The sequence below is a fragment of the Gnatocerus cornutus genome, chromosome 3 (assembly GCF_029298725.1).
Source record: "Gnatocerus cornutus isolate USDA-ARS CGAHR chromosome 3, icGnaCorn1.1, whole genome shotgun sequence".
Lineage (NCBI taxonomy): Eukaryota > Metazoa > Arthropoda > Insecta > Coleoptera > Tenebrionidae > Gnatocerus > Gnatocerus cornutus.
Window position 1 is genome coordinate 14032869 of NC_142235.1, and position 27119 is coordinate 14059987.

The 27119-nt window shown below is 32.3% G+C and overlaps 1 protein-coding gene across 3 annotated transcripts; it reads right to left on the reverse strand.

Annotated features, from left to right (window-relative positions):
* On the reverse strand, positions 1-26991 carry LOC148177273 (calcium/calmodulin-dependent protein kinase kinase 1). 3 transcript variants are annotated; one of them, XM_088031633.1, is made up of 8 exons: positions 26878-26991; positions 13331-13400; positions 5500-6022; positions 5121-5445; positions 1362-1561; positions 931-1314; positions 643-881; positions 1-590 (listed from the first exon to the last, which is right to left on the reverse strand). In XM_088031633.1, exons 1-7 carry the CDS (start codon positions 26912-26914, stop codon positions 672-674), a joined length of 1749 nt encoding a protein of 582 aa, XP_087887759.1. In that variant the 5' UTR covers positions 26915-26991; the 3' UTR covers positions 1-590; positions 643-671. The 3 variants fall into 3 exon arrangements, with proteins under 3 accessions (XP_087887759.1, XP_087887758.1, XP_087887760.1); XM_088031632.1 differs by lacking the exon at positions 1-590 and having other exon boundaries at positions 604-881; XM_088031634.1 differs by lacking the exons at positions 1-590; positions 13331-13400; positions 26878-26991 and adding an exon at positions 10090-10171 and having other exon boundaries at positions 604-881.
* Positions 26992-27119: the final 128 nt, after the last annotated feature.

Consider the following 27119-nt stretch of genomic DNA (forward strand, 5'->3'; position numbering starts at 1 on the left):
TTTCGTCATATTTATTTATTTATTCTTAAATGGGATAATAGAGAAAATTGTATAACAGTACTAACATCTAAATATTAAGAGCAAGATAAATTTAATTCTAAAACTTTGTATATATTAATTTTATTTATGCAATAACAATATCAGTTAATTCAATTACTGTATAATTAGAATATATGCTTTACGTCGTGTAATCGCGACGTTAAATGAACGCTTTTCTGAGAACAAAACACAAAAAACCGTTGAGGTAGTAAAAAAAAAGTTTTGATTGGCTAACTGTGTCCACGATTGTACAATTTGAGCAAAAGATTTCGTAATTTTTCCAAGATAGAACTGTAATAACATGACACTACTACATTAAAATTGTGCAAAAATTTATAAAATAGTGCTTCAACTTCCTATATAGTAACACGTTGCACATGCAAATCGTAAAAAGGATTCAACATCTTAAAGGCAATTTGGGAAGAATAGAGAGAAGAATTTTTACAGCAGTTGATATGAAAACCTTTGCTGTCCTTTCGATTTTCACCCACGTGGTGATGTGGTCCCTTTGTTTAACAGTTTTTCGGCAATCTTACAAAAATATATCACAACTACGACGAAAAATAAATAAAAAAGAACGTTTTATTTCAAAATAAAATTAACCTCTCGAGCTACAAAAAGTCTAACAATTATCACCGCTTGATTTCAACCTCGGTTTGGTCGGATGTTACTTCAGTAACGGATTCCAGAGGAGTGTCGATGGAGACTTGGCGGTCGGAGAGCCAGTAAGACCCCGGAGCCGAGTTGGATCTCCCGGATCTTCCGATGTGCTGTCTTGCGGAAGGCCTTGTGTCGCTTGCATTGCTGGGTCTGTGCGTGTCTCTTCGGTGAAGAAAAGGATTCTGCAAAGAAACTGTTAGAAGAGTCCAGTGGTACTTCCGGTGGTGTTACTTGGAAGGAATGCTTCTTCAACATGTGTTTGATCAAGATCAGAGTGTCCAACTTTGGGATCGATGTGATCACCTTCGCCACTTCCTCTTCGGTGACTTCCACCAGGTGGCAATTCTCCTCCTCCGTGGGCAAAGGATTCGCCCCGTTCTTCGTCACCCATGGATGCTGTTTGATTTCCGGTAATGTGATGCGTTGGGCCGGATCCTTCACCAACATCTTCCGGATGAGGTCCTTCAATTCCTCCGCGATTTCCGGTGTCTCCGGGAACTTCACCGCTTCGTGGCGGATTTTTGAGTACAGTCCGATGATGTTGGCGTCGAAGAATGGTACTCGACCGTACACGAAGGCGTAGAGAGTGATGCCCATGGACCAGATGTCGGTACCCTGGAAAAGACCGGATTATCGGGGGTTGTGGAGGGGTGGAAATGTACTTTTCCGCTGAACGCCGATTTGTTGTCGCCGAGAGCCTCCGGAGCTGTGAAGGCGGGAGTTCCGGCGGTGTTGGAGAGGAAGGCGTCGGAGCCGTCGAATTCGTTACAGACGCCGAGGTCGGCGATTTGGACGCGGTCCGCTTCGCTGAGGAGGAGGTTGGCGGGTTTTATATCACGGTGAATTATCCTTTGGTAATGTACTGGAACAATAAAAATGATTTAGAGAACGAAAATTGATTAAATTATTCAAGAATCTAATCCCACGGAAACCTTTTCTTTTTCTATATTCTCATTACGCAATTGATGGGAGCATTTCCTAAAAATATCACAAAACATTTAGAAATACCAAATGACCGGTATCGATGGGACAAATCCAAGGTTAGCTCAAATCCATAACGTAAATTTTATGTGTCAAATTACACATTATTATGGTAAAACGTTCAAATTATTGTTTTTGACGTTTTTCGAAGTTGGAAACGACCTTGACCACGTGCCCTCAGCGATTAATATGATAGCAACTCGTGGAACATTATCGATGAAAAGTAAAAATTTCTGATAGAAATGCCAAATGGAATCACGATTTAGATTTATTCTTGGTCTATTCAAACCATTGAACCACAGATTGTTTTCCTCAAATCTGATTTTATCGTTGTCAAATCTTTTTTCTTTAAGAGCCTCCTGATCTTAATATTCCTCTTCCTTGGACGTTTCTTTTGGTTTCTTTCTTTCAAATTCCGCCTTGTTATTATTTTTAATTATAAATACCCTTTCCTGTTTCGTATTGTTTTTATCGCATTTCCATTCATATGAGTTTCCTTAAACTCTTTTATATTCAATTATTTTTACTCTTTAGCGGTTTTTCATTCTTATGATCCATTTGATTCTTTCAGTTCAGTTCGATTCTTTTTAATTCTTTTAATTATTTTAAGGTACGAGTGTTTCGATTTATTCAAAACTTTCCATTCTGTCTAAATTTATACTATTTGTTCAATTCTTTGGATTTCTGGTTTTCGTTTTTTCAGGTCTCTTGCATTCTATTGACTTTTTACTTTTTCTTTTACTTATCAATTTTTCCCCATTTTTTCGGAGAATTCTTTAATTCTTTTGAGATTTTTTCTTTTCTTTTAGAATCTTTGAATTATTTCGAGATCATTTGCATTCTTTCAAATTCTTTTCGGTTGTTTCCATTTGGATTATTTTAATTTTCTGTTCATTTTTTTTAAACTTTTTAGATTTTTTGAAAGATTTTGACGATATTGTAAATTTCCATTACATATATTTTTTAATTCTTTTAGTTCTTCTACAGTTATTTCCATAATTTTGCCCTTTTCTGTTCTTTATTTTTTTTTTAATATTTTGAATCATTTTTAGATTTTTAATTTTTTTGAATTATTTACACTTTTAATTTTCCATATTCTTCAGATTTTCTGATTCTTTTGACAATTGTGTCATATACTTCTCCATTTTTTTATTATCTCGATTCGTTGACTTTTCCTCCTGTTTTTTCGATTTTATTCCATTCTTTCATTTCATTGGATTATTTCTTAATTTCTCGGATTCTTTTAATTCTTTTTGATTCCTTATGAACTTCTTCTTGACTCTTTGGTCGCATTCGAAACTTACAGATTTTTTAGATTTTTTAAAATTCGTTGGGCTATTTTGACCCTTTTGATTATTTTTTTTTATTTTTTCAATGTTGTTTATTTTCATGTTCCCTTTTTTCGCATTTTTTCCAACATTCTTCCATCTTTGGATCAATTCAATTCTTTGTTCTTTTCATTCTTCCAAGTATCCTTTGCATCCTTCAGGCTCACTAATTTTCTTTCGGGTTTAATTTTTTTTATTTTTGCGTTTTGATTTTTTTTAACATTTTCAATTTCCTCTTGCATTCCATAATTTTTTTTCCATTCTTTGTATTCTTTTGATACTTCCTTTTTTTGGTCTTTGTTTTAATAATTTCGATTCTTTAAACAACTTTTAAGTTGCTTCAATTATTTAATTCTTTAGGTCGTCCTTCGTTTTTTCAATATTTGCATTTTTTACTCTTTTTAACAATTTTTATTTTTATTTTCATTATTTTCCCCTTTTTATTTTTTATTCCTTAAATCCCACTCCATTCTGTGATTCTTTTTCCGTCTCTTCTTTTCCTTCTGATTTTTATTTTTTTAATCTGGTCCATTTTTTCGCATTATCTCCGATTTTTTCCATCCTTCAATTCTCTTCAATTCAATTTTTTTTCATTCTTTTAACTCATTAATTTTTTGGACGCTTTTGACGATATCGATGCTTTGAATTTTTTTAATTGTTTTTATCTATTCGGTTTCTATTTTTTTTCATCTTTCAAATATGTATTTTAAATTCTTTTTGATTTTTCGCATTCTGTGGACTATTATTTAGACCTCTTCAATTTCCCCCTATTTTTATTTCCATTCTTTCGATTTCGAGTTCTTTTATATTCATTCTATTATTTCGATTCTAATTCTAATTTTTTCTTCTGTTTTTTTCGATTTTTGTTCATTTTTAGTTTCTTTAAATTTTTTCAATTTCTTAGAATTTTTCCATTGGTTTTTGTATTGTTTTTATTCCTTGGATCCTTCGATCTTTTCTATTCTTTAGTTTTTGGATTATTTCGATTTTCCAATATTTCGATTCATTTAAATATTTCAGATTTTTTAATTTTTTAAAATTCTCTGGGCTATTTGAATCTTCTGATTATTTTTATTCTCTTCATTTTTTATATTTTTTCGCATTTTCTACGATTTTTTCCATTCTTTGGATCATATCAATTCTTTTTTTAACTTTTTGCATTTTTTGGTGTTTTTATATTCTTCTATCTTGTTTGATACTTTCAAATTTGTCTAATTTTTTTATTCTGTTTTATTTATTTGAGTCTTTGGAATAATTCGACCTTTAAGTCTTTCGATTCATTCAAATCTTCTTTTTATATTACATATTTAGAGTATTAATTTCTTTAAATATTGTCCATTTCTTCTCGTGTTTTTTTCCAGTTTTTTGATTCTTTGAAAAATTCGGATTGTTTGTTATTTATTCATTTCATTATTTTAGCTTTTTCGCTTTTTCCTATTCTTTACATCTTTTTGAATTCCCTGATTCTTTCTTCATTTTCTCAATTTTTTTATTCTTTCTTGACTTGAGATTCTTCCAATTGTTTTGAGTTCTTTTGGTTTTATTGTACTTTTTCGATGTTTTTGCACTTCTTCAATAAATTGTTTCCATCTCTTCCAATTTTTTTAAAAATTGATTTTGGATTAATTTAGTCCTTTCGACTTTATTTTCTGATCCTATAAATCATTTCTAATCTTTTTTGCTTTATTTAGATTATTTCGTTCATTTGAATTTTCGTCGTTTTTCGATTACTCCATTCCATCAGTTTTTTCGATTTTTTAAATTCTAGATTTTCTAGAAGTTCGGAACGATGAAAACTAGAAATTTGTAGGCTATACCTAAACTCTAAATAAAAAGTCTAAGTTCGAGTTTTTGTTTTAAGGAATGAAAACCAGTTTGAAGTTTCAGCTTTACCAGTCAAAAACTTTGATATTTTTGAAATCGTAAATTTGGAAGTTAATTCAAAAATAGACCGGACCTTTGAATTTCTTAACTTATTTCCCCTGTTTTCACCCTTTCTAAATCAATTTCCTTCCCACCCCCAAAGTCCACCCCACTTCTCCAAACTTTCCAAGTAATAAACATTAGTTTTTATGAAAGTCACTAAAAGCTCTCAAGTGTTTTCCCACTCACAATATTCAATTCCTAAAATCACATCTCTGAAATAAGTCCATGCTTGATCCGGCGTCAAGGGCTTTTCAGTCGGCACTTCAAGCACTTGCCCCCTTTCCAACAGTTCAAACACCAAATAAAGATGATCTTCGACGGGATCGTCGAGGACTTCTACCAATTTAACGACGTTCGGGTGGTCCAGTTTTTTTAAAATCGCAATCTCGCGATACACCCTTTGGATGGGGTGCTTCATATCCGTGCTAGAACGTCCTTCTTTCTTAGGAGGGAGGCGGCCGAACATCCCCGCTTTCTTCAACAGTTTCTTCTTTGACAAGATCTTCATCGCCTGGAGAAGAAGAATTGATACATTTTGAAGACGAAGAAAAACGAAGAGACTTACGTAATGCGTGTCGTCTTCTTCGTTGTACGCCAACTTCACGATCCCATACGAGCCCTGTCCGATCGAATCCATTAGTTTATACTGATTCAACTGCAGGTACATCCCCGATTTTTCAATAGACACTCTCCTGGACTCTTTGAGCGGTTGTCGCTTCCTGTTCGTCCGCGGACTTCCCGTGGGACTCACGTAGGGGGAGAAGGGGCAGTTTGGAAAAATGGGGCGTGCGTTATCGACACCGAAACTCTTCGATTGTAAGAGCAGTCTGTGGTTAAGGGCACCTTTGACGTGCATTTTGGAGATTTTGTCGGGTAGACAATGTTCTGAAAGATTTTTTAGGGAAGGCACTGCTTTTAATATCACAGGTTCGGGATTTGAACCGTTTAGGTTCGGCTCGGATCGGGTCACGTCACTGGACCGGGTTGGAGGTGTGGCGGGAGATTGGAAAGGCGGGGGTGGATAAACGGAGTCCGAAGTTGGAGAGTCCGTTGTTGATTGTTTCAACTCCACGTCCACCGCGGTGTGCCTGGAGGAAAAAAAGACATTTTGGGTTAGAGGGATTATGCGTCATTGTGCGGGTGTTGTATAGATAACTTCTTATCTTATCACTTATCAAATAAGCACCAAATTCTGGTTTATTATTAATAAATTTGTTAACAAAAAAATTGAAAAGCAAATAATTTCAGCATTCCAAAAATCAAAAATTTTTTGGAAATTCTAAAGATTTCGATCTCTGGAAGTCTTAGAATCCTTAGAATCCTTGAAAAACTTGCAAATTTTCTAAGAATCTTCAAGAATCTCTAATAATAATGTGTAGGTAAATGCTTCGCAAAATTACCTAAAAATTCCTAAACATGTCTAAGAATTTCCAAGAAACGAAAAGAAAGTTTCCAGGAACAAAAATATACAAAAGGTCTTTAAAGACTTTCTAAGAATCACCAAACATCTAATAGAAATCTCTAAAATCTAAAAGAATGGTTGACAATCTCTAAGAATCTTCAAGAATCTATAAAAATTTGCAGCTCCAGAAACAGCTAAGAATCTTCAAAAACTTCCAATCATTTAAAAAAAATCCTAGAATAATTTCTAAGAATCTCCAACTTATAAGACCCTTCTTAAAAATCTATAAATTTCCAAAAAAATATTTAAATCCCCAGCTTCAAGAATCGCTCTAAGAAACTTGAAGAATTTCTCTAAACTTCTAAGAATCCGAAGAAAGTCAAAAACTTTCTAAGAATTTTGTAGAAAAGCGAACCTCAAAAAATGTCTGGAAATTCCTAGAAATTGCTAAAAATCTTTCATAAATTATCTAGAAATCTCCAGGAATCTGTCTCCCTAAAAATATAAAGAAACACTCTAAACACAACTAAAAGCTGAAGAATCTCCAAGGATATCCATGAATAATCTAAAATTGAAAGTTGAAAGAATTTTCAGGAATCTTGGAGTTTTTCTGAGAATCTGTTAAAATCTCCAAATTTAGAAATCGCTAAAAATTCCTAAAAAACTCCAAGAACCTCTAGGAATCGCTAAAAAACTTTAAGAATTCCAAACAATTTTGAAGTGTTTCTGAAAATGTCTGGGAATATCTTAGAATCGTCACTACGCAACGTCTAAACTTATGCCAAAAAATCTTTAAAAACTCCTCTTTAAAATCCTTCATTTTCTGCAATGACTAATAAATCTTTCAGATCGCTAAACTTAAAAAAAATTGTTATAGTTTCTAAGAATCTCTAATTTAGAAAAACTCTCTATAATCCGAAGAATCCAGCAGTCTCCAGCAGTCCAGCAGTCTCCAGGAATTTCAAAAATCTCCTAGTATTATCAAAAATTAATTAATTTGTATATCTTCAGAAATCCCTAAAAGAATCTAAAAAAAAATCTCAAATAATCTCTTTAAATCTTTAAGAATATTCAGAGTTCTCCAGGAATCGTTAAGAAATTCTAAGAATCTCAAGCAGTGTTTAATGCTTTCTAAGAATTTCTAGGAATCTCAAATATCCAAGACTCTCCAGGATTCCAAAAACTGTCTGAGAATCCCGGAGGATTTCTAAGAATTCTTAAGAACATCAGAAAATGAACAAGAAACTCTAGGAATTTGGAATAATCTTCAGGAATCTCCAGCGATATCAAAAATTTCGGAAATTTGATGAGAATCCTTAAAAATTTAAGATTAATTTAAGATTTTCTAAAACCTTTGATAAAAATATCTATGATATTTTAAGAATATCCCGGAATTTCCAAAAAAAGAATGTATGAGAATTCCTAAAAATCTTGAGCAGTTCAAATCCAAAAATCTAAAAAATATGGAATTTCTAAAATTCGAAGAAATCTTTAGGAAAACGTATCTAATAAATTTGAAAAATCTTTAACAATCTCAAATAATGTCCAGAAATGTCCTCTCTGAGAATTTAGAATTTAATCATGAAATCTACGATTTAAAGTGTTATAAAAGTGAAAAGAAAAGAAGCACAAAAAAAATGTTAAAAGAAAAAGCAAGAAAATAAATGGATAGAAACGGAAGTAGACAAAAATAGAAGACCAAAAAACAGATAAGAGTAATAAAAGTGATGTAAAAAGACGTGGAGTGACAAAATCAAATTAATAAAAGAAACAAAGTAGAAATTAGTAAACAGAAACGGATGTAAGGACGAATAGAAAACCAAAACAGAGAAAACGAGAAAAAAACGGTAAAAGATAAAAATATGAGATCAAAAAACAAGTAGAGAAGCACCATTGAAATAACGACACGTGGAGTGCCAAAACGAAATTGATAGAAACGGAAATTAAAGTAGAAAACGAAAAAGAGACAAAAATCACTGAAAAGAAAAAGCAAAGAAGCAGCAGTAAAGTAAAGACAAGTGGAGTGCAAAATAAAATTGATGGAAGAGAAATGAAAAATATATAAAACGAAAATTAAGTAGTTTAGAATCAGAGGTTAAAAACATGGAAAAAAAACAAAAGAAAGCAGTGAAGTAATGTGAAGCGACAAAATAAAATTAATACAAAAAGAAGCGAAGAAAAAAATAAATAAAACAAAACTGACATAAACAAAAATATAAGAAAGAAAGCAAAAATAAATAATAACATAATATAAAAACCAACGACAAAAAATACGCAAAAAAGTAAAAACACATGGAGAGACACAAATACCAGTACGAACGTAAACATGTAATTAAATGTAATTAAAGTAAATACAAAATCAAATTGATAGAAGAGCAATGAAAAAATAAACAAAAGAAAAAGAGAGTAAAAAACATGAATAAGAATAGATAAAAAGCAACAATAAAGAAAATACAAGTGAAGTGACAAAATAAGATTGATAGAAAAAACGACGAGAAAATTAATGAACAGAAATATAATGAACAGAAGATAAATATGAGACAAAAAGACATGAAAAACAATAAGAAAAAAAGAACACTGAAGTTAAGACACGTGGAGTGACAAAATGCAATTGATAGAAGAAGTAATAAGAAAATATAGACAACAGATATAAGCAAGAATAGGAGACCAAAAATCATGGAAAAAAATAAGAAAGAAAGCAACAATCAAGTAAATGCACATTAGGTGACAAAACAAAATTTATAGAAGGAACAACGAGAAAAATTGGTAAAAATAAAAAACCAAAAACATAAAAAAGATTAAGAAAAAGTATCAATTAAACAAAGAGACGTGGAGTGTCGAAATAAAATTGATATAAGAAGCTACAAACATGGAAGGAATAAGACAAAAAAAAAATAAAGTAAAGACATAATAGAAGAACTAACAAGAAAATTATTGAACGGAAACGGAAATAAGGACGAATAAAAAACCAAATAACACGGAAAAGAGGCACGTGTAGTGACACAAATACCAGTACAAATGTAAACATGTAATTAAATCTTAAACTGGAAACAATTAAATTCCATCTTTTCTAACCGGAGCAGCAATTAAAAAATTTCCTGCCAATTAGAAATTTCCGTTTGGAGTTTTCTGCTCCCACGTCCATTTCCATATTTCTTATCTTTATTGCTTATCGGTGATGGCCCCCCCGATACCAAAGGTCACTTATTTTTAATTCCTAGCCGTAAATAAAGAGTCAATAGGTCAAAACTATTAAAAATAAAAATAATGACTTAAAGAAAAAGTATGTTAATGTGTCGAAGCATCAATAAAACCGACGTAATGTATATTTATTTATTATGCAAAAAGAGTCATTACCCAAGATGGCGTCATCGGTTATTAAATAAAGAATTATGAAAGTTCTTGCAGTTTAACACCCTGAGGGAATGAAATTTTCGTAGTTTGGAACAATAGTGATACATAAATTAGAGAGATAAGTGTCGGTTTTTGAATCATTTGGAATTGATCGTTATCGCATTAGTTTCATTTCAGATTTCATCTGGGATTACAAGCCCCAGGCGAAATTTAAGACACTAATTACTTTATGATTACTCGAGCTGTTCCAGTTTTTTTCGCCTAGACGTAAATGGAGAATAATTAAAATTTTACCATAACTAGTACGATCGTTTCACTTTTTTTGGACGGACATCTTGTACAAATTTTGCGCTTAAGTAAGATTAGCCAATTAGTAATTAACATCACTTGGAAACCTACTTCAAAGGCACACTTTCTGGAGCTTTGCTCATTTAGCCCGACATGGCACACATGATCTTGGGAACTGAAGAGGGAAAGAGGTCCACATGGTTAACCAACCCCTTTTGCATGTACACGTATCTAACTAAAGCTCCGCCATGCGCGAAGAGCTTTCAGGCTTTCGCTGGTGGTGTGAAACAATTCGTGAAGTTCTCGCTACATTTTTCATCAATGAAGCGTTCAGTTGTTTTAGCGTGAACGGGGAAAATTGTTGTTTTGTTGAATCGGTTGAGGAGGGTTTAAGGTTGAGGAGGCAGGAGAGAGGAGGATCAAAGGAAAAGGGGAGGGCGTGGGGTAATTCGGTTTTAAGCCTGACAAATTATTTTTGGTGGCAGGTGCTGACATCACAGTTAGCATTCTTCGTCTAAAAAAGTGAAAAATTAAAGAATTTGGAAGCCTAAATTTAAAACCGAAACTGAAACTTAAAATCAAGCCTGGAAACTGAAGAATTTGAAAGCCTAAAAATTTCCAACAATCTCCAGGTATCTTGAAAAATTTACGAGAATATTGAAGCGTTTCCGAAAATTTTAAGGAATCTTCTAATGGACATTCAGGAATATCTAAGCGTCTTTAAGAATTTTTATCTTCTCCAAAAATTTTCAAAAATCTTTAGGAAGCTAAGAAGATCAAATAATCTCTAATAATCTGTCAAAAATTAATAGGAATTTTAGGAATTTCTACGAATTTTAAGAATTTCCACCAAAATTTTCAGGAATTTCGAACAATCTTCAAGGATCTTTGGGAAATTTCAAAAATATGTAGTCTGTGGAAATTAATCTTCAGAAATTTACAAAAATCTCTAAGAACTTCTGGGAATCCCTAAGAGTTTCTCTTCTAAGAGTTTCTACGAAGTCCAGGATTCTACAAGACGAAAAAAAAACAGGAATCCATAAGATAATCCGGAAATATCAAAAATTATCTAAGATTTCCAAGAAGATTTAATAGTAGTTTCTAAGTTCCATCTGAGAATTCATCTCCTCAGGAGTTTACGGGAATCTCCAAGAAAGTGAATTAAAAACATCGAAAAATGTATAAGAATTTCCACAAAAAATCAAAATGAGGTTCTAAGAATTTTCAAGAACTTTTAAGACTCTCACCAGATGTTCAGGGATTTTCAAGACTTTTGAGGAATCTCTAAAGCTCAGAAAATTTCGAAAAACCTGCGGAAAATTCTAGGAATATTTAAAAATGTGTAGAAAAATTAAAAAAAAAGAATTTTTTTGTCCAGGAATCTAAGAATCTGACGAAATTTTTGAGAATTTGTAGAGCCGCCAAAAATTTCTGGGATTGCTCTGAAAATAAGAAAAATTCAAGAGTCCTAGGAATCTTCACGGATCTGAAGAAAGGTTCCAGTAATCTTAAAGAATATTTTGGCAGGCAGAAATCTCTAGAAGTTTCTCAAAAATTCGAAAAAATATTTAAAAATTTATAATTGTAATAAATAATTTATAACAATAATAATTCTTTAAAAATTCAGAAATCATAAAGAAAATGTTACAACAAACTGTTAAAAATTGACAGGAATTTTCGAGAATCTCTAAGAATTTGAAAGATTCCATGGTGTCTGGCGGTTTCTAAAAATTAAACAAAATTTTTGAGAACCTATCAGGAAATTTCTGAAAAATCTAAAAATAATCTAAAAATCTAGAAATTTCCAAGAAGTCTGCAGAATTTTCTAAGATTCTAAAATAATCGCGAAATATTTTTCAGTATATCCAGAAAGTAGAAATTTCTGTAATATACTTCAGCTGTAGGAATCGTTAAAAATCCTTAAGAAACTAATTTTTCTAAGGGAAAATAACTAAGAATTTCTAGGAGTCCTCAAAAATATTTAAAAAACGATGAAATCCTTAAAAACTAATCATTTGTAGAACTCTCACCAGATGTAAAGAATCTCAAAGACTACCCGAAAATCTCTAAAATTTTTGAATCTCGAAAAATCTCCACCAATTTCCTGGATTCTCTAGGAGTCTGAGAAACACGAGAGATTGTCAGAAACCTCTAGGAATCTAATAAAATCTTCGAGAATTTAAAGAAACCTGCAAGAATTTCTGAGAATTAGTTTAGGAATCCAAAAAATCTCCGAGAATCTTCGAGAATCCTTCACAAATATTCAGAAATCTCTAAGTATGTCAAGAAATTTCTAAGAAAACCAATTAATATCTTAAACATTTGTAAAAAGAACAGAACAAGAATTAACAAAACATTTTGAAAATGTCAAAAAAATCTCCGCGAAATCTGTAGGAATTTGCAGGAATCAAGTATCTCTTAAAGTCTAAGAATCTAAGAAAATTTTTGATCTCGAATAAGAATCCCAAAGAATTTTCTGAAAATCTCTAAAATCAAGGACATTCTAAGAATTTCGCAGAATCTTTAAAATAATCCTGGAACATTTCGAAGAACTTCTAACGTTTTGGAGTCCACATGAAGCTTCAAAATTTTCTACGATTTTTTCAGAATCTGCAAAAAACTCTAACATTCCCTTTAAAATGTGTCTCCCAGCACTGACTGATTTAAAAGAAACTCTGGAAAATCTAATTATTTCAGTTTCAAGTTCTTAAATTTGTAAAAACTATCCAAATATGCAAACACATTGCAATAAAAACCAGAAAATGCATATTTTAATAGCATATTAAAAAACGATTTTCAGAACGAGTGATTTTATGTTTTGTAAAACGAGTTTTTTATGCTATTTTTCTTGCACTTTAAATACAGTTTTTTTTTTCACGTTGCTGGAGTAACGAACTTGTTAACGCGCGCATTCATGACGAATGCAGAAATAGCTCTATTACAACATCAAATTAGGAAAAATTAAAACCTAAAAAAAATCATTCCTAGGCAGTCAATCCTGAAAGCTTAGGAACGACAGAAAACCTTGAAAATGTACACAACCTAAACCTGAAAAAGCTGAAAGATTTGAAGAACGTGCTTAATTTGAGAGTCTAGATAAAACCCGTCAATTTGCGACCAGTTTAAACTCGCAAACCAGAGTGAGTCCAATCGCGATAATTGTCACATATTCCCGCATTGTACTCAACTTAACTTCCTCGGCATCAATTACCCACAAAGAGCTCAACTATGAAAACATAATGAAACTGTGGCAGTTAACTTTGCAATTTCCGTTTCAGCCACAAAGCTGGGAATGTTACCTCCACTTTTCAATTATGTAAACAATGCAGCCATTTTCATCACCAAAACTTACCTTGGGATATCGCCGATTTTCGGTGGTCTGGTTTTTCGACAAGCGCATCCTCCATCTTGCCATAATTTCGCTAGAAAAAAAAAAAAATTTTTACTCTCAACCCATAAAATCCGCGATTAAAAGGTTGGAGGTCTCTGATAAGATTATCAATTATTTTCAATTGAGCCGGATTTACAGATTTCACAATTTGGAAGTGGCATTAAGATGACATTTAGTGGTTTTTAACTCACCCTATAAAAGCCACGCAAATTTTAATTTGACGTTTCAACGCAATAAACACTACTTTCGAATGATACGGGGCGTTCTCCTTAATAAATTTTGATCTAATTAAAGTTAAAACCGACGGTAGATAATTTTCTAATTATTGCCTCATAATAGCCTTATCCAATTTAATTTAAATCGTGTTGATGTGTCAATCCTTGGCGCTTTCTCCAAATTTTTATTCTTATAATTTACGGCGGCAAATAATCATTTCTTCAACTTAATAATATGTTGCTTATAAGGACACTTAAGTATTGTTATTAGATTGGTTAAGAGTTGAGTAAGAAGAAAAAGTGTGTTGATCTGTCAATTTTTTTGGATAATCGATTCGCGAAATGATTATTAGTTTTAGCGTGAAAACATATAATGGGACCGTAGTTTGTGTTGTTAGAGCGAATATTGCATTGCTCGGGGCGATTGCGTGTCTTTAAAAGTGCATGTTCCACGAGAGGCGAGCCGGGAGATCGTATCTTTATTATTATTAATATTATTTATTGTGACTTTTGCTGGGATGGTTAAGGCAATTGCTAAAGTTAGAGCGGATATTTTCAGTAAAATTTTAATAAAACACTAGTTTTTAACTCCGAGAACTCGGAGTTTCGTCGTGCTCAAAGTTTTTTCTTTCTTCAATCTCTACCACTAAATAATTAATGAGTTCTATGGTTCTGAAAATTTTGAGTTTGAAGCGCGAAAGTTTACCGTCCCCAGAGTTAATTGCTTTACCTGAGTTGTTCAAATATTGAATAGAAAGACCCAATGGTCAAAATTCAGAGTCACAAGCATCTATTTTCAAGATGCTCAAAAAAAGCTCATTAATTAAGCCCCATTTTATTTCTGAGAAATCAGAACTTATACTACGAGAATTTAATGTGCTCAGAGTTTTTTGATCGAGTATGTAATACTACTAAACCATCATTGAATTATCTATTTGTCAAGAAAATTTTGAGTTTTAAGCACAGGAGTTTACCATGTTCAGAGTTAACTGCGACTTCTGAGTCGTTTAAATACTAAAAGAAAAAATTCATTGCTCAGTGTTCTGTGTTACAAAAGATTATCATAACTGCAGCCAATTTTAAAGCGCGTCAGAAGAAGTTAATTATTTGCTCATCTTCATATTACTGAGAAATTTGGATTTTATACTATTAGATATTACTGTGCTCAGAGTTTTTTGTCAATAAATCATCACTGAGTTATGTTTTTGTCCTGAAAATTTAGAGTTTACCGTGCTCAGAGTTAATTCCCGAGTTAATCAAATACATAGTTGGTTAAAACTCTGATTATTAGAACTTTTCATGATCTGAGTCTATTCTGAAGGTCCTCCAGTAAACTCATTACTTAAGCCAGCTTGATTTCACTGAAAAATCAGAATTTATACTAGGAGTGTTTATTGGGCTCAGAGTTGTTTTTCTAGCACTAAAAATTTTGAGTTTTACGCGCGGGAACTTAACATGCTTAGAGTTAATTGCTACTCCTAAGTTGTTCAAATGCTCTAGAAAAACTCATTTATTAGTCAAAATTTGACTCAATTCTAAAGGCTTTTTATTAATGCCCCCTTTACTTATGAGAAAACAGATTTTTTGCAACGACAGTTTACTATGCTCAGAGTTCTTTTTTGAGTAATTACCACTGAATTATTGTTGAGTTACATTTTTTTATAGTCTTTGCCCTAACAATTTTGAGTTTTAAGAACGCAGGAGTGTACAGTGCTCAGGGTTAATTGCTACTCCTGAAGTGTTCAAATACACAATAAAAAAACCTTTCATTAATTAAAATTAAAAGTTACAAGTTTTTCAGGCTACTTATTTAGGCATTTTTCTATCCCTGAGAAATCTGGACTTTTGACGTGACAATTTACTGTGCCCAGAGTTTTTTTTGACTATTTACCACTAAAACATTATTAGGTTGTTTTTTGTACTTTTGCCTTAAAAATTTTTAATTTTACGTAGATGAGTTTACGGCGCTCAGAGTTAATTGCTATTCCTAAGTTGTTAATAGTCTAGAAAAACAAAAATGAAGCAAAAATTCAGAATTAGCAAGTTGGAGAGTTTTTCAGTATATTTTTCAATATTATTCAGCAAAAAGCTCTTTTTATTCCTAAAAATTTAAAATTTTTATGTCAGTTTACTTTGCTCAGAGTTTTTTCTCAATATTTAATACAAGATATTATTAAGTTATACTTTTTATTCTAGAAACTTTAAGTTTACCGTGCTCAGAGTTACTTGCGACTCCTCAATTGTTTAAATACTCAAAAGAAAGGAAAGGTTTATTGGTCTAAATTCTGAGTTATCAGAGTTCTTTATGACCTGAGTCTATTTTCAAGAGGTTCAAGAAAACTCATTGTAGTCGTATTTATTCAAAAAGATTCAAAAACGTGTTGTCGTTTTGCTTGTTTATTTTCGAATTCTCATTTTCCTTAGTTTCAATACAAGGCATAGGTTGATTATAATATTTACATGAAATTGAACATATTCCCCCCCTTGAAGGGCTATGCGCTTCAAAATTAATACATAATGAAATATAAGAATTTTAACAATAAATACACTAGATATCACTTGGGATTACACAGATACGAGATACTGGTCGCATCACCTCTCCTGTTGACAGTCTTATGGTCACCACACGAATACAACCATCATGTCCTGGGTGTACTTTCGTAATACGACCTAATTTCCAACACTGAGGCATAGCAGTATCACGAAGAACTACAAGTGATCCTTCTTGCAGTAAAATTGCATGGTTCTGCTTCCATTTGCTGCGAGTTTGAAGTTCAGATATATATTCTTTTTGCCATCTATTCCAAAAATGCTGAACTAATTGTTGCATTCGTTGATACGTATTAAGTCTCTTCTCGTTTAGATCAGTTAGTAGATCAGGGTCGGGAATTGAATGTAAGGATTTCCCAATAAGAAAATGACCAGGTGTTAACGCTTCTAAGTCTAATGGACTATCGGACAAAGGCGAAAGTGGTCTTGAGTTTAAAATTGCCTCAATTTGAATTAAAACTGTGTAGAATTGCTCAAAAGTAAGGCAAGCATTGCTAAGAATTCTTTTTAAATGAAATTTTACTGATTTAACTCCCGCTTCCCAAAGTCCACCAAAGTGAGGAGCTCGTGGGGGAATAAATTCCCATTGAATATTATTATTATTTAATTCTTTTTGTATAACGGTTTGCGTTGACTTGTTTTTGAGTAAATTAAATAGTTCTTTTAAATTAGCAGCAGCACCTTGAAAATTAGTACCGTTATCAGAATGAATCTTGTACGGTTTTCCTCGTCTTCCAATAAATCTGCGTAAACAAGCAATAAAACATTCAGATGTTAAATTGCTAACAATCTCAACATGCATAGCTTTAGTAGCAAAACAAATAAAAACAGCAATGTAACATTTGACAATCTTTGCGTTTCGAAGTTGCCGGTCTTTTATATTAAATGGGCCTGCATAATCAACGCCACATTCAAAAAATGGACTTGTATACATTGTTCGACCTTTTGGTAAATCTCCCATAATTGGAAGTATGGGCAAATTCCTATTTTTTACACAAGTCACGCAATTATGAACTATACGTTTGCAAAGACTTTTTCCGTTCACTGGCCAAAATTCATCTCTTACTAGTGAGAGCAAATTTTGTGGACCTGAATGCAATGAAGATTTATGGAAATGATTAATAATGATAAAAGTCAGTTTATGTTTAGGATGAAGTATGATTGGGTGTTTTTTGTTAAATGGGTAATTTGAATGATGAAGTCTTCCTCCTACTCTAAGAATCCCGGATTCATCTAGAAAAGGATTCAAATTAAGAATTTTACTAGTTGACTTCAATGTTTTTCCTTTTTTTAAATTTGTTATTTCTGATGGAAATGATTCTGTTTGTGCTAATTTTAAAAGACATGTGAGTGCCTCTTGTAACTCAGAAGTGGTAAGATTTCCAAATTGTCTGTTTCTCAAATTTTTGCTCGCATTTGATTTAAATCGTAGCAAATACGCTGTAATGCGTTTTAATTTGTTAAATGAAGAATACAAATTGAAGTATTCATGTGATTCAATTTTGTCTTTTTTAGTAACATCAGTGTTAAGATGTAAATAGGCCTTTTTTGTTTCTGGCAAAGTTTCATTTTTTACAGGAAACAATAAATTAGGCCAATGTTTCATGTTTTGTTTTAAGAACGAAGGACCATTAAACCATAAAGTGCAATTTAATAAGTTGTCTGGAGTACAACCGCGACTTATGAGGTCGGCTGGGTTGTTTATGGATTCGACATGTTTCCAGTTTGATGGTGAAGAAATATTTTGAATAGATGCTACTCTGTTTGCTACGAAAGTGGTTCGGTAATACGATGGAGAATTTATCCATTGAAGAGTTATGATAGAATCTGACCAGTAAAATACTGAATCAACTTTGATAGAACTTTTGTTGATTATTTTATGCATTAATTGTGCTGCTAAAAGTGCTGCACACAGTTCTAAGCATGGTAACGATTTTTTCTTCAAAGGTGCTACTCGCGATTTTGCACACAGTAAATGAATAGAAACGTTATTGCTTGAATCAATACATCTAAGATATATAACTGCACCATAAGCCTTTTCACTGGCGTCAGCAAAAGCATGAAGTTGAATTTGCACTGGATCTGTTTTTGTTGCACATCTAGGAATTTTAATTAAATTTAAGTGAGTTAGATTTTTCTCAAAATTGAGCCAGGCGTCAGCAATAGATTGAGGGACTTTGTCATCCCAAGATAACTTCAGTTGCCAAAGCTCCTGAATGATTAATTTCGCCACCAAGATGACTGGACCTAACAGTCCCAATGGATCAAATATTTGACATACTGTTGAGAGTATGTTTCGTTTAGTAGGTGTTTGAGTTAATGAACTCTTCACTGCAAACTGAAATGTATCCTCTTTAGCATTCCATATAACTCCTAAAGTTTTTGCATTATCATGATTGCTTAATGTCAGAATATCAAAATTAACCTGCTTTGTGTTAATGTCGCGGACTATCTCGTCATTATTCGAAATATATTTCCTCAATTCAAAACCAGCTGAGTTTAAAATTATATCAAGTTCTTTGCGTATCTGATTAACTTCATCAACGTTTTTTCCACCTGTTAAAAGATCATCAACATAGAAACATTGAGAAATGATTTTGCAAGTCTTTGGATACTGATCTTTATATAATTCTGCTAATCGCATCAAACATTTAGTGGCCAAATATGGAGCTGAACTTGTTCCATAAGTTACCGTATTGAGTTTAAATATTTTGAGTTCTTCAGAAGGATCATCTCTCCAAAAAATAAGTTGATATAACTGATCGGTTGGTTTAACTAATACTTGCCTATACATTTTCATAATGTCAGCGGCCAAAACAATCTGATGTTGCCTAAAGTTGATAAGATTAGTAAATAAATCGTTTTGAAGAGTTGGTCCAACCATCAAAATATCGTTTAAAGATAACTCGGTACTTGTTTTCGTAGACGCGTTAAAAACGACTCGCAGTTTTGTCGTTAAACTGTCTGATCTTATGACTGGATGATGAGGTAAAAAATAATGTTTCGCGTTTTCAATTTCAGAAGGATTAATTTGACTCATATGATTTAGTTCAGTATATTCATGAATAAAATTAGAGTATTCTTGTTTCAATGATGGATTGTTATCAAGCCTTTTTTCAAGATTTAAGAAACGTTTTAATGCAACAGTTTTAGAATCACCAAGAGATTCAGGATTTTCTCTAAAAGGTAAAGATACCACAAATCGACCTTCTTCATTGCGATATGTATTTAATTCAAAATGATTTTCACAATTTTGTTCTTCTGGGGTAAGTTTTGATGATAAAATTTGTGGTTCATCTAAACTCCAGAACTTTTTAACGTCATTGTCTAATTCTAGAAAATGATCTACAGAATGACAAGCAATAATTGTGTGATTTGAATTCATTGTTGATGCTTTAAGTCCTGGAATTTTTCCTGCTACAATCCATCCCAATTTTGTTTTGATTAAGAATGTCTCATTAGAAACACTCAGCTTGATCATTTGACCTTCCAATATATTATAATATTCACATACTCCTAGCAATAAATCTATTGGACCTGAATTGCTGAAATTTGTATCTGCTAGTTGTAGTTCAGTAGGAATATTGAGCATTTCTGAGTTAAATGATGTGAGTGGAAGACTCTCAGTGACTTTGGGAATAACATAGCAAGACAAGCTAGATGAATAATCGCTGACTTCGGAGTAAATTTGAACCGTAGTTCTTTTCTTAATTTCAGAAAAAGAATTGTTAATACCTCCAATGCCTAGTTTAACATTTGTTGTTTTTATATTTAATTTGCGACACAAGTTTTCAGACATAAGATTACTTTGAGAACCTGGATCAAGAAGACACCGAACAGAACACCATTCACCTGAAGGCATCTTGACTTTGACCATAGCTGTTGATAACAGTACTTGATTTAACGTAGATTTTGAATTAGAATGATTAACAATACTGTCAGCGTTTGTGGATGGGATCTCAGGATGTAGTAAACTGTGATGCAGTTGGTTGCATTGGTTGCATCTAGAGGTAGACTTACAATTAGCCACGACATGATTAGACCTTAAACAATTTTCGCAAAGTTTAGGTAGTTTTTTTACAAAATTCAGTTTGTCTTCAAAAGTGAGCTTAATAAATTTAAAACATTTGTTTAATGTATGATTATTATTGTTGCAAAACTCACATTTTAAGGGACTTGAATTAAATGCTGTGTTACTCATCGTTTTTCTAAAGAATGGTTTTACTAATCTCTGATTTGGTGCAGCATAATTAATTTTGGAATCAGTTTTATTAGGAGTTGAAGTTTTATCAATTTTTTCCAAAAGTGTGCACTGATGTGTTAAAAATTCATCTAAATCATCAAGTGTTGGTAATTGATCTGAAATATGAATTTTACTAAAAGCACGTTTGGTGTTTTCTTCAAATTTTTCAAAAGTTATATGATTAATGATTACTCCCCATGTTTCTATTGGAACTCCCAATTTTTTTAGAGCACGCATGTTTTTATTTAAACTGTCTTGAATGTGCCTTAATTGAGTATATGACTCTGTTTTCATTGGCGTAATATTTAAAATCGCGCTTATGTGGCTGTGTGACAACAAACTAATGTTTTGAAACCGTTTTGTTAAAGAATTCCAAATCTTTTCATAGTTGTCAGAAGTCATACTGACATTTTGAACAAGAGAAGCAGCGTTTCCTGTTAAAGATATTTTTAAGTATTGAATTTTTTCGAAATTGGTTAGACTTCTGTTGTTGTGTACCATTTCGGTAAAAGAATCCTGAAATTCAAGCCAACTGCAGTAATCACCGTTAAAACTTTGCAGTTTGAGCACTGGCAAATTAACTTTGACATGATTTTTATGTTCACTGTTTGTTGCAGATTTACCTTCATTTTGGCTAGTAAGTAGTGATTCCGCTGCTGTTAAAATTTCAAAATATGAATCAGAAAACGATTTAATTTGCTCATCTGTCAACGACTGATCTAACGATTCCAAAATTGAACAGTTATTATGGAATTCAGTTAGCAATGGTTTTAACTGAGTAACTCTTACTTGGAGCTCTGTTCTGTTTTTTAAATTAAGAGTTTCTTTATCTAAAGATTCAATAAAATCAAAACAATCTCGCATTTGCCTATTTAATGAGTTTACTTTTGCCAAAGCTAATTTATGTTCCGATCTTTTGGGAGCCATTTCCTTATTGGTTAAACAAAACTAGGAACAGGCAATATGGACCAGGAATGGGTAGGAATAAAGGATAGGGCTGACCTTGTCTAAACTTGTGACTTATCTTCGATAGCTTTCTGTATTCGTCTGTCTCTGGTCTGGTTTGATGATTGAGCTGGATACCTTGCAGGAAGTTCACTGCCAAACGTCTCGATGTGGATTCCGCTTTCAGATTTTGGGACACAATGCACAGACGATGACTAAACGTATTTGGTATCGCTATCCGGCTTCGAATTGACCAATTTGTAGTCGTATTTATTCAAAAAGATTCAAAAACGTGTTGTCGTTTTGCTTGTTTATTTTCGAATTCTCATTTTCCTTAGTTTCAATACAAGGCATAGGTTGATTATAATATTTACATGAAATTGAACACTCATTATTTGACCATCTTTTTTTATTCAGAAATCACAATTTAGACTATGAGAGTTTACTGTGCTCAGTTTTGTTTTGCTCAGAGTTTATTTTTGTAGACTATTATCTACCCTTAAATCATTACTGAGTTAGTTACTTTTTGTCACAAAAACTTTGAGATTTAAGCGCAGGAGTTTACCGTGCGCAGAGTTAATTGCTACTCCTAAGTTGTTCAAATATACAATAAGAAAACTTCATTGTTCAAAATTCAGAGTTACAAGAACGGGAGTCTTTCAGGCTATTTTTCAAAAGCGTTCAGTAAACAGCTGTTTATTTAGGCACTTTTTTGTTCCTAAAAATCAGAACTTTTGAGAGTAACATTTTACTGTGCTCAGAGTTTTTTTTCGACAATATAACCACTAAAATATTATTCAGTTGTCTTTTTGTACTTTTAATCTAAAAATTTTGAGTTTTAGGGACAATAGTTTACCGTACTCAGAGTTAATTGCTATTCTTGAGTTGTTTAAATGAAATCCTAAGTTAGAAAGTTGTTTAGTCTATTTGTGATCAGTAAAAAAGCGTTTTTTCTCGAGTATTTAATACAAAATCTTTATTAAGTTATACTTTTTGTTCTGGAAATTTTATAATTACCGTGCCCAGAGTTAATTGCGATTCCTGAGTGGCTCAATAGAAAAACTTCTTCATTAGTTAAAATTCGGAGTTTTCGCTTCGAGAATTTTTCAGTCTATTTTTCAAAAGCTTTCAATAAATAGTTCTTTATTTAGGCGCCTTTTTCTTCCTGAGAAACCAACATTTTACGAGAGTTTACTGTGCTCAGAGTTTTTTCAAACATGGTTAAATTAGACTAATTACAGATTTAGAATTTTGACTAATTTGGCTACCAAATCAAGCCTGAATTAGTTTTCCCATTTGCCAATTAGTATGACTTAATCAATTCAATTTAGTTCTAATTAGTCTAATTTGGTGGATCGTGATATAAACAAATGAACTTATTTCTCCCTCCTACGTCAACCGAGCAAGTCTAAATATAGAAAACGACTTCAGAATATTAAAATACGATATAAATTTAGCGAATCGATAAAGGAAATGAATCAATATCTCGTAAGCTAAGTAATTATGACCGCCGAAAACGCCTTTGTAAACATTTCCTCGTTGAAAACCGTTGACTTTCCTCCATTTAAAACTTTTCTCATCACTCCGGCAGTTAGCAGAGCAAGTTTTTCTTTCCAAGTCCCCAAAACTTTCAATAGGAAATGTAAGGTTTCCGTGATTGATTTGCTCGCTAAGGTCAACTTTGATGCAAGGACGCACGCCGGCCTTTACTCCAAATATCATCTCCAGAGAAGTCACGATTGCACTTCCAATGATGCGTCACTCTTCTGTTGATAACAAATTTATCAACGTCCAGTATGGTTGCGTGATTAATAAAACAAACACGTAATAGGACGTGGACAGCATAACTGTTGATGGAAGTTAGAAGGTGAATGGTGTTCATTGTTGAGAGGAACATCTGTGGCCAAGGAGACCCACCGACAAAGGCCATTCACTAAGGTCACAACGAGGTTTTTGACATTCCTGGTGCATTTCGAACGCCTTCTGGAGCGACAATGTCTTCTTCAACCCAGGAGTTCTTATCGCTGCGGTTAAACGCGCGAGTTAAAGGTTACCGCATGCAAAAGAACAATTCGTTGCTAAGTTTAACTTAATTGATTTCGAAAGCTATGCTTGGAATGTTCACAAAACATTTTTATTGATTGGGAAAAGTCCAAACAGAGATTTGTTTTATCAGAGACGATTCTTACAGGTAATAAACGAGACCGTAATCTTGATTTATTACGACCTTGAAACGCCAATAAACTCTGAGAGTGTGTATGCACGTATTTATGGTTTTATTGCAAGTCCGTGTCTGCAATTAACACTTGATAGATGAAATCTGCAAGAGTTTTATTATTTATTGCTCTTTCCGAGTAAAAATCGCAGTTTACATTATCACTCGTGAATCAGTGTTAATTGGGAACCGTGACGAACATTACATTTAGGTATACAAAATGTAACCTTCACGTCTAAAATCGTATTCTCATTATACCTATTCGACCTCAAAAATAGGTTCTGAACACTCTGAGCGCTCATAAATTGTCAAAACTCTGAGTTTTATTGACATTTTGGGTTAACTCTGAGTTGCCTTTCCCTTTGACAATATGTACAGGAACTAGTAATTTCTGAGACTCAATATACCTGTTTAGAAAACTCTGAATAAACTGCAAAAAATCTCAGAACTCTGAGTTGCAATACCAAAAACTTTGAGCAGAACTAGACATCCCTGAGTTGGCCTGAGTTAAAGAAACACTTGTAAACCTGAGCTAACCCGAAACTGAAAAACGCATCGAAAAAGCTCTGAGCTATAAGAAGCGGCAAAACTTGTTTTATTCAAATGTTTCAGAGTTTTACATCTCAGTTTCGTTGACATGCTCAGAGTTATACTAATTCTTTATCTGGTTAAATCGGTTTATAAATTTCTAAATGCCAATTCTGCAAAAAATCGAAATACTAAATTAAATTTTCCGAGTTATCAAATAAATAAAACAGATGTATACAAACAGTATTCTTTACGTCCAAAATCTATAAAACAGATCTAAGTTAACAAAAACTCTGAGTTTTTGATGCATGTGGCAGTTGGAGTAAATAGTAAAAACTCTGAGTCTATTTGTCCAGTAAAAGAGAATTGATCTGAGATGAGTTAACGATCCAGAGCTAACTCTGGAAAATACTGCATAGCTTTATAGAACAAAACTCTGAGCTGTAACTTTTATTGTTCAAAATACTATGCAATTCCATAAGAATGAGTTTTTTTTTAGTAAATTTTTCCAGAAAATCTGAGCATCACGAATAATTTGCAAAACTTTGAATTCTAAGTGAGAAAAATTGGGGTACTCAAATAATTAAATTTTGAATGGCCTTAGTATCAGTTCGAAAAAACTCTGAGCATAGTAAACTCGTAGTAACAATTCTAGTTTCTCAGAATGTAAAGAGTGCCTAAATGAATACTGAGAGCACTTTAAAAAACTTGACTGTTATTTAGAATTAGTTATTAGCCAATGAGCTTTTTCACATAGCTCAGGAATGGTAATTAACTCTGAGCACGGTACACTACTGTACGCTTAAAACTCAAATTTTTCATGATCAAAAATATAAAAAAGATATAACTCAATAAGTATTTAGTGGAAGATACTTGAGGAAAAAACTCTGAGCACAGTAAATTGGCATTGTAAAAAATCCGGGTTTCTCAGTAATAAAAAGGTTTTTTACTGAACGCTTTCAAAAAATTGGCTAAAAAACTCTCCAACTTGTAACTCTGAATTTTGACTAATAATAGAAATAGCAATTAACTCTTAGCACTTAAAATTCAAAATTTTCAGAACAAAAAGTATAAAAAAGGCGTAACTTAATATAATTTATTAGTAAATACATGACAAATGAAAAAACTAATTAAAAATAAATTAAAACTGAACCAAATTAAACTGAATGTATTATTCCAAAATTTACTGAATAAACTAAACATAACTAAATTAGACTAAATCGAACTAAATTAAGATTAGGAGACTCAGTTCAACTACATTAGACCAAATTGATTAGATATTTAAATGATATAAAAAATACTAAATTGATCTAGATTAATACTGACTAAATTAGGCTCTAATTAAATCAAACTTTTTGCACAGAGCGATTCGGATTAAAGAGAAATTAGACTATGAACTAAAATTTAAATGCAGAAGTGTCCAAGTACTAAGATAATTATATCAAATTAAAATAGGCCAATTGAGACAACTTCTAACTTAATCAAAATCGAATAGGGCTTTAGAAATTGCAAATTGAATTAGACTAAATAAGGCTAAATTCAGGATATAATTGAAAAAAAGGTCCAATTTACCTAAAATCACCAAATTAGCCTAATTATGACTAAATTATAGTAAAAAATACTGACTTTAAACTAAATTAAATTAAGTTAGACTCGGATTAAACTGAATTAAAGAGAAATTAGACTACAACAAACTAAAATTGGACTAAATAAGTGTCGCAAGTCCTAAGTCATTTAGGCCGAATCCAATTAACTTTAATAAAATTAAGCTAAGTTGAGATGTCGTAAACTACATTAGATTAAATTATCAACCTCCTGACTTAATTAGACCATCACCGACTAAATTAGCGCGGAGCAAGCTTTAAAAGTTGAATTCAAATTACGCTAAAATCAGGATACCCAACGAAGTTAGAGTAAATATGTAATTGTCACTAAATTAAACTGATTTTAAACAAATTGAAATAGTTTAATATGAAAAGTAACGATGACTAAATTGAACTAAAACTAAATTAAATAAAATTACGACCCCATTAAATTAGACCGAATAAACATTTATAATTACAACTAAATTAGAACAAATCCGATTAAATTAGCCCCAAAAAATGCAATTTTAATATGACTAAAATAATGCGGCTCAATCAAATTAAATTAGAACTATAAATCGATGAATTAACTAATTAATTATAGATACACGGGATAACAGCGGATTATAACTGAAGCACATCAGATTAATCCAATTCAAAAACCAACGCCTACTCACCCACTTTAATATAAAAATAATTCGAAATTCATATATTTGATCTAGTTACCTCTCCCTAAAGTGTTAGTTTTACGGCCTAGGCCATAAAAGGACGTTTATGATCGTCATCTAGCTCGTAAAAATGACAACCACACGTGATAGTGACTAATTTGAAAAATTCATTTTATGGTATTGATCTATTTTTGTCACTCTGAGTGGATATCTCCAAATGATTTCTTTTGTGGTGGATAAAAACGTGGCGTGCGGAAAAGCCTGCAGATTATCTCTTCTTTCGTATAAAATTTTATCGCTTGTCGTCGAATTGATAGTGTAAACAAGTGTAACTGAAAATCTCAATAGGAAGCGATATAATTTAAGCAGGCCATGCTTATCCCACAGACGGAAAATCGTCGATTGCGACCACACAAATTTCAACCAAACGCTTAATTAATCGTAAATAATAACAGCTCTTTGTTGTGCCATGGAAGCAGGCAATAACATTAAAACTATTTCCATTCAAATCGATTATCGCCGATAAAAAAAATAATTAATAATTCATTTACATATACCTACCATGTTGAAGAGCGGCCATAGTAACAACTGCCTGCATTTATTGATTCCAGGCAAGGAATAGAGCAGACCTTGGGACGAAGAGACTATGATATCTCCGGATGAATCTTCAATGATTTCTTCCTGTGAAGAAATAATCGTTAATTAACGCATTTAATTACGCTCTGAATACCCGGACGGGTCTATTATTCCCTCTTGTGGTGCACCACGTCTATTTATTTCGGTGTACATATAATTGAGTCGAA

What these genes read in the sequence shown, in the direction of transcription:
- LOC148177273 (XM_088031633.1), bottom strand. Translation starts at nt 26,914, where the DNA reads ATGCAGGCAGTTGTTACTATGGCCGCTCTTCAACATG. An exon ending in TATGGCCGCTCTTCAACATG is followed by an intron (nt 13,401 to 26,877) that starts GTAGGTATATGT and finishes TTTTTTTTCTAG; the next exon opens with CGAAATTATGGCAAGATGGA. An exon ending in AAAATCGGCGATATCCCAAG is followed by an intron (nt 6,023 to 13,330) that starts GTAAGTTTTGGT and finishes TTTTTCCTCCAG; the next exon opens with GCACACCGCGGTGGACGTGG.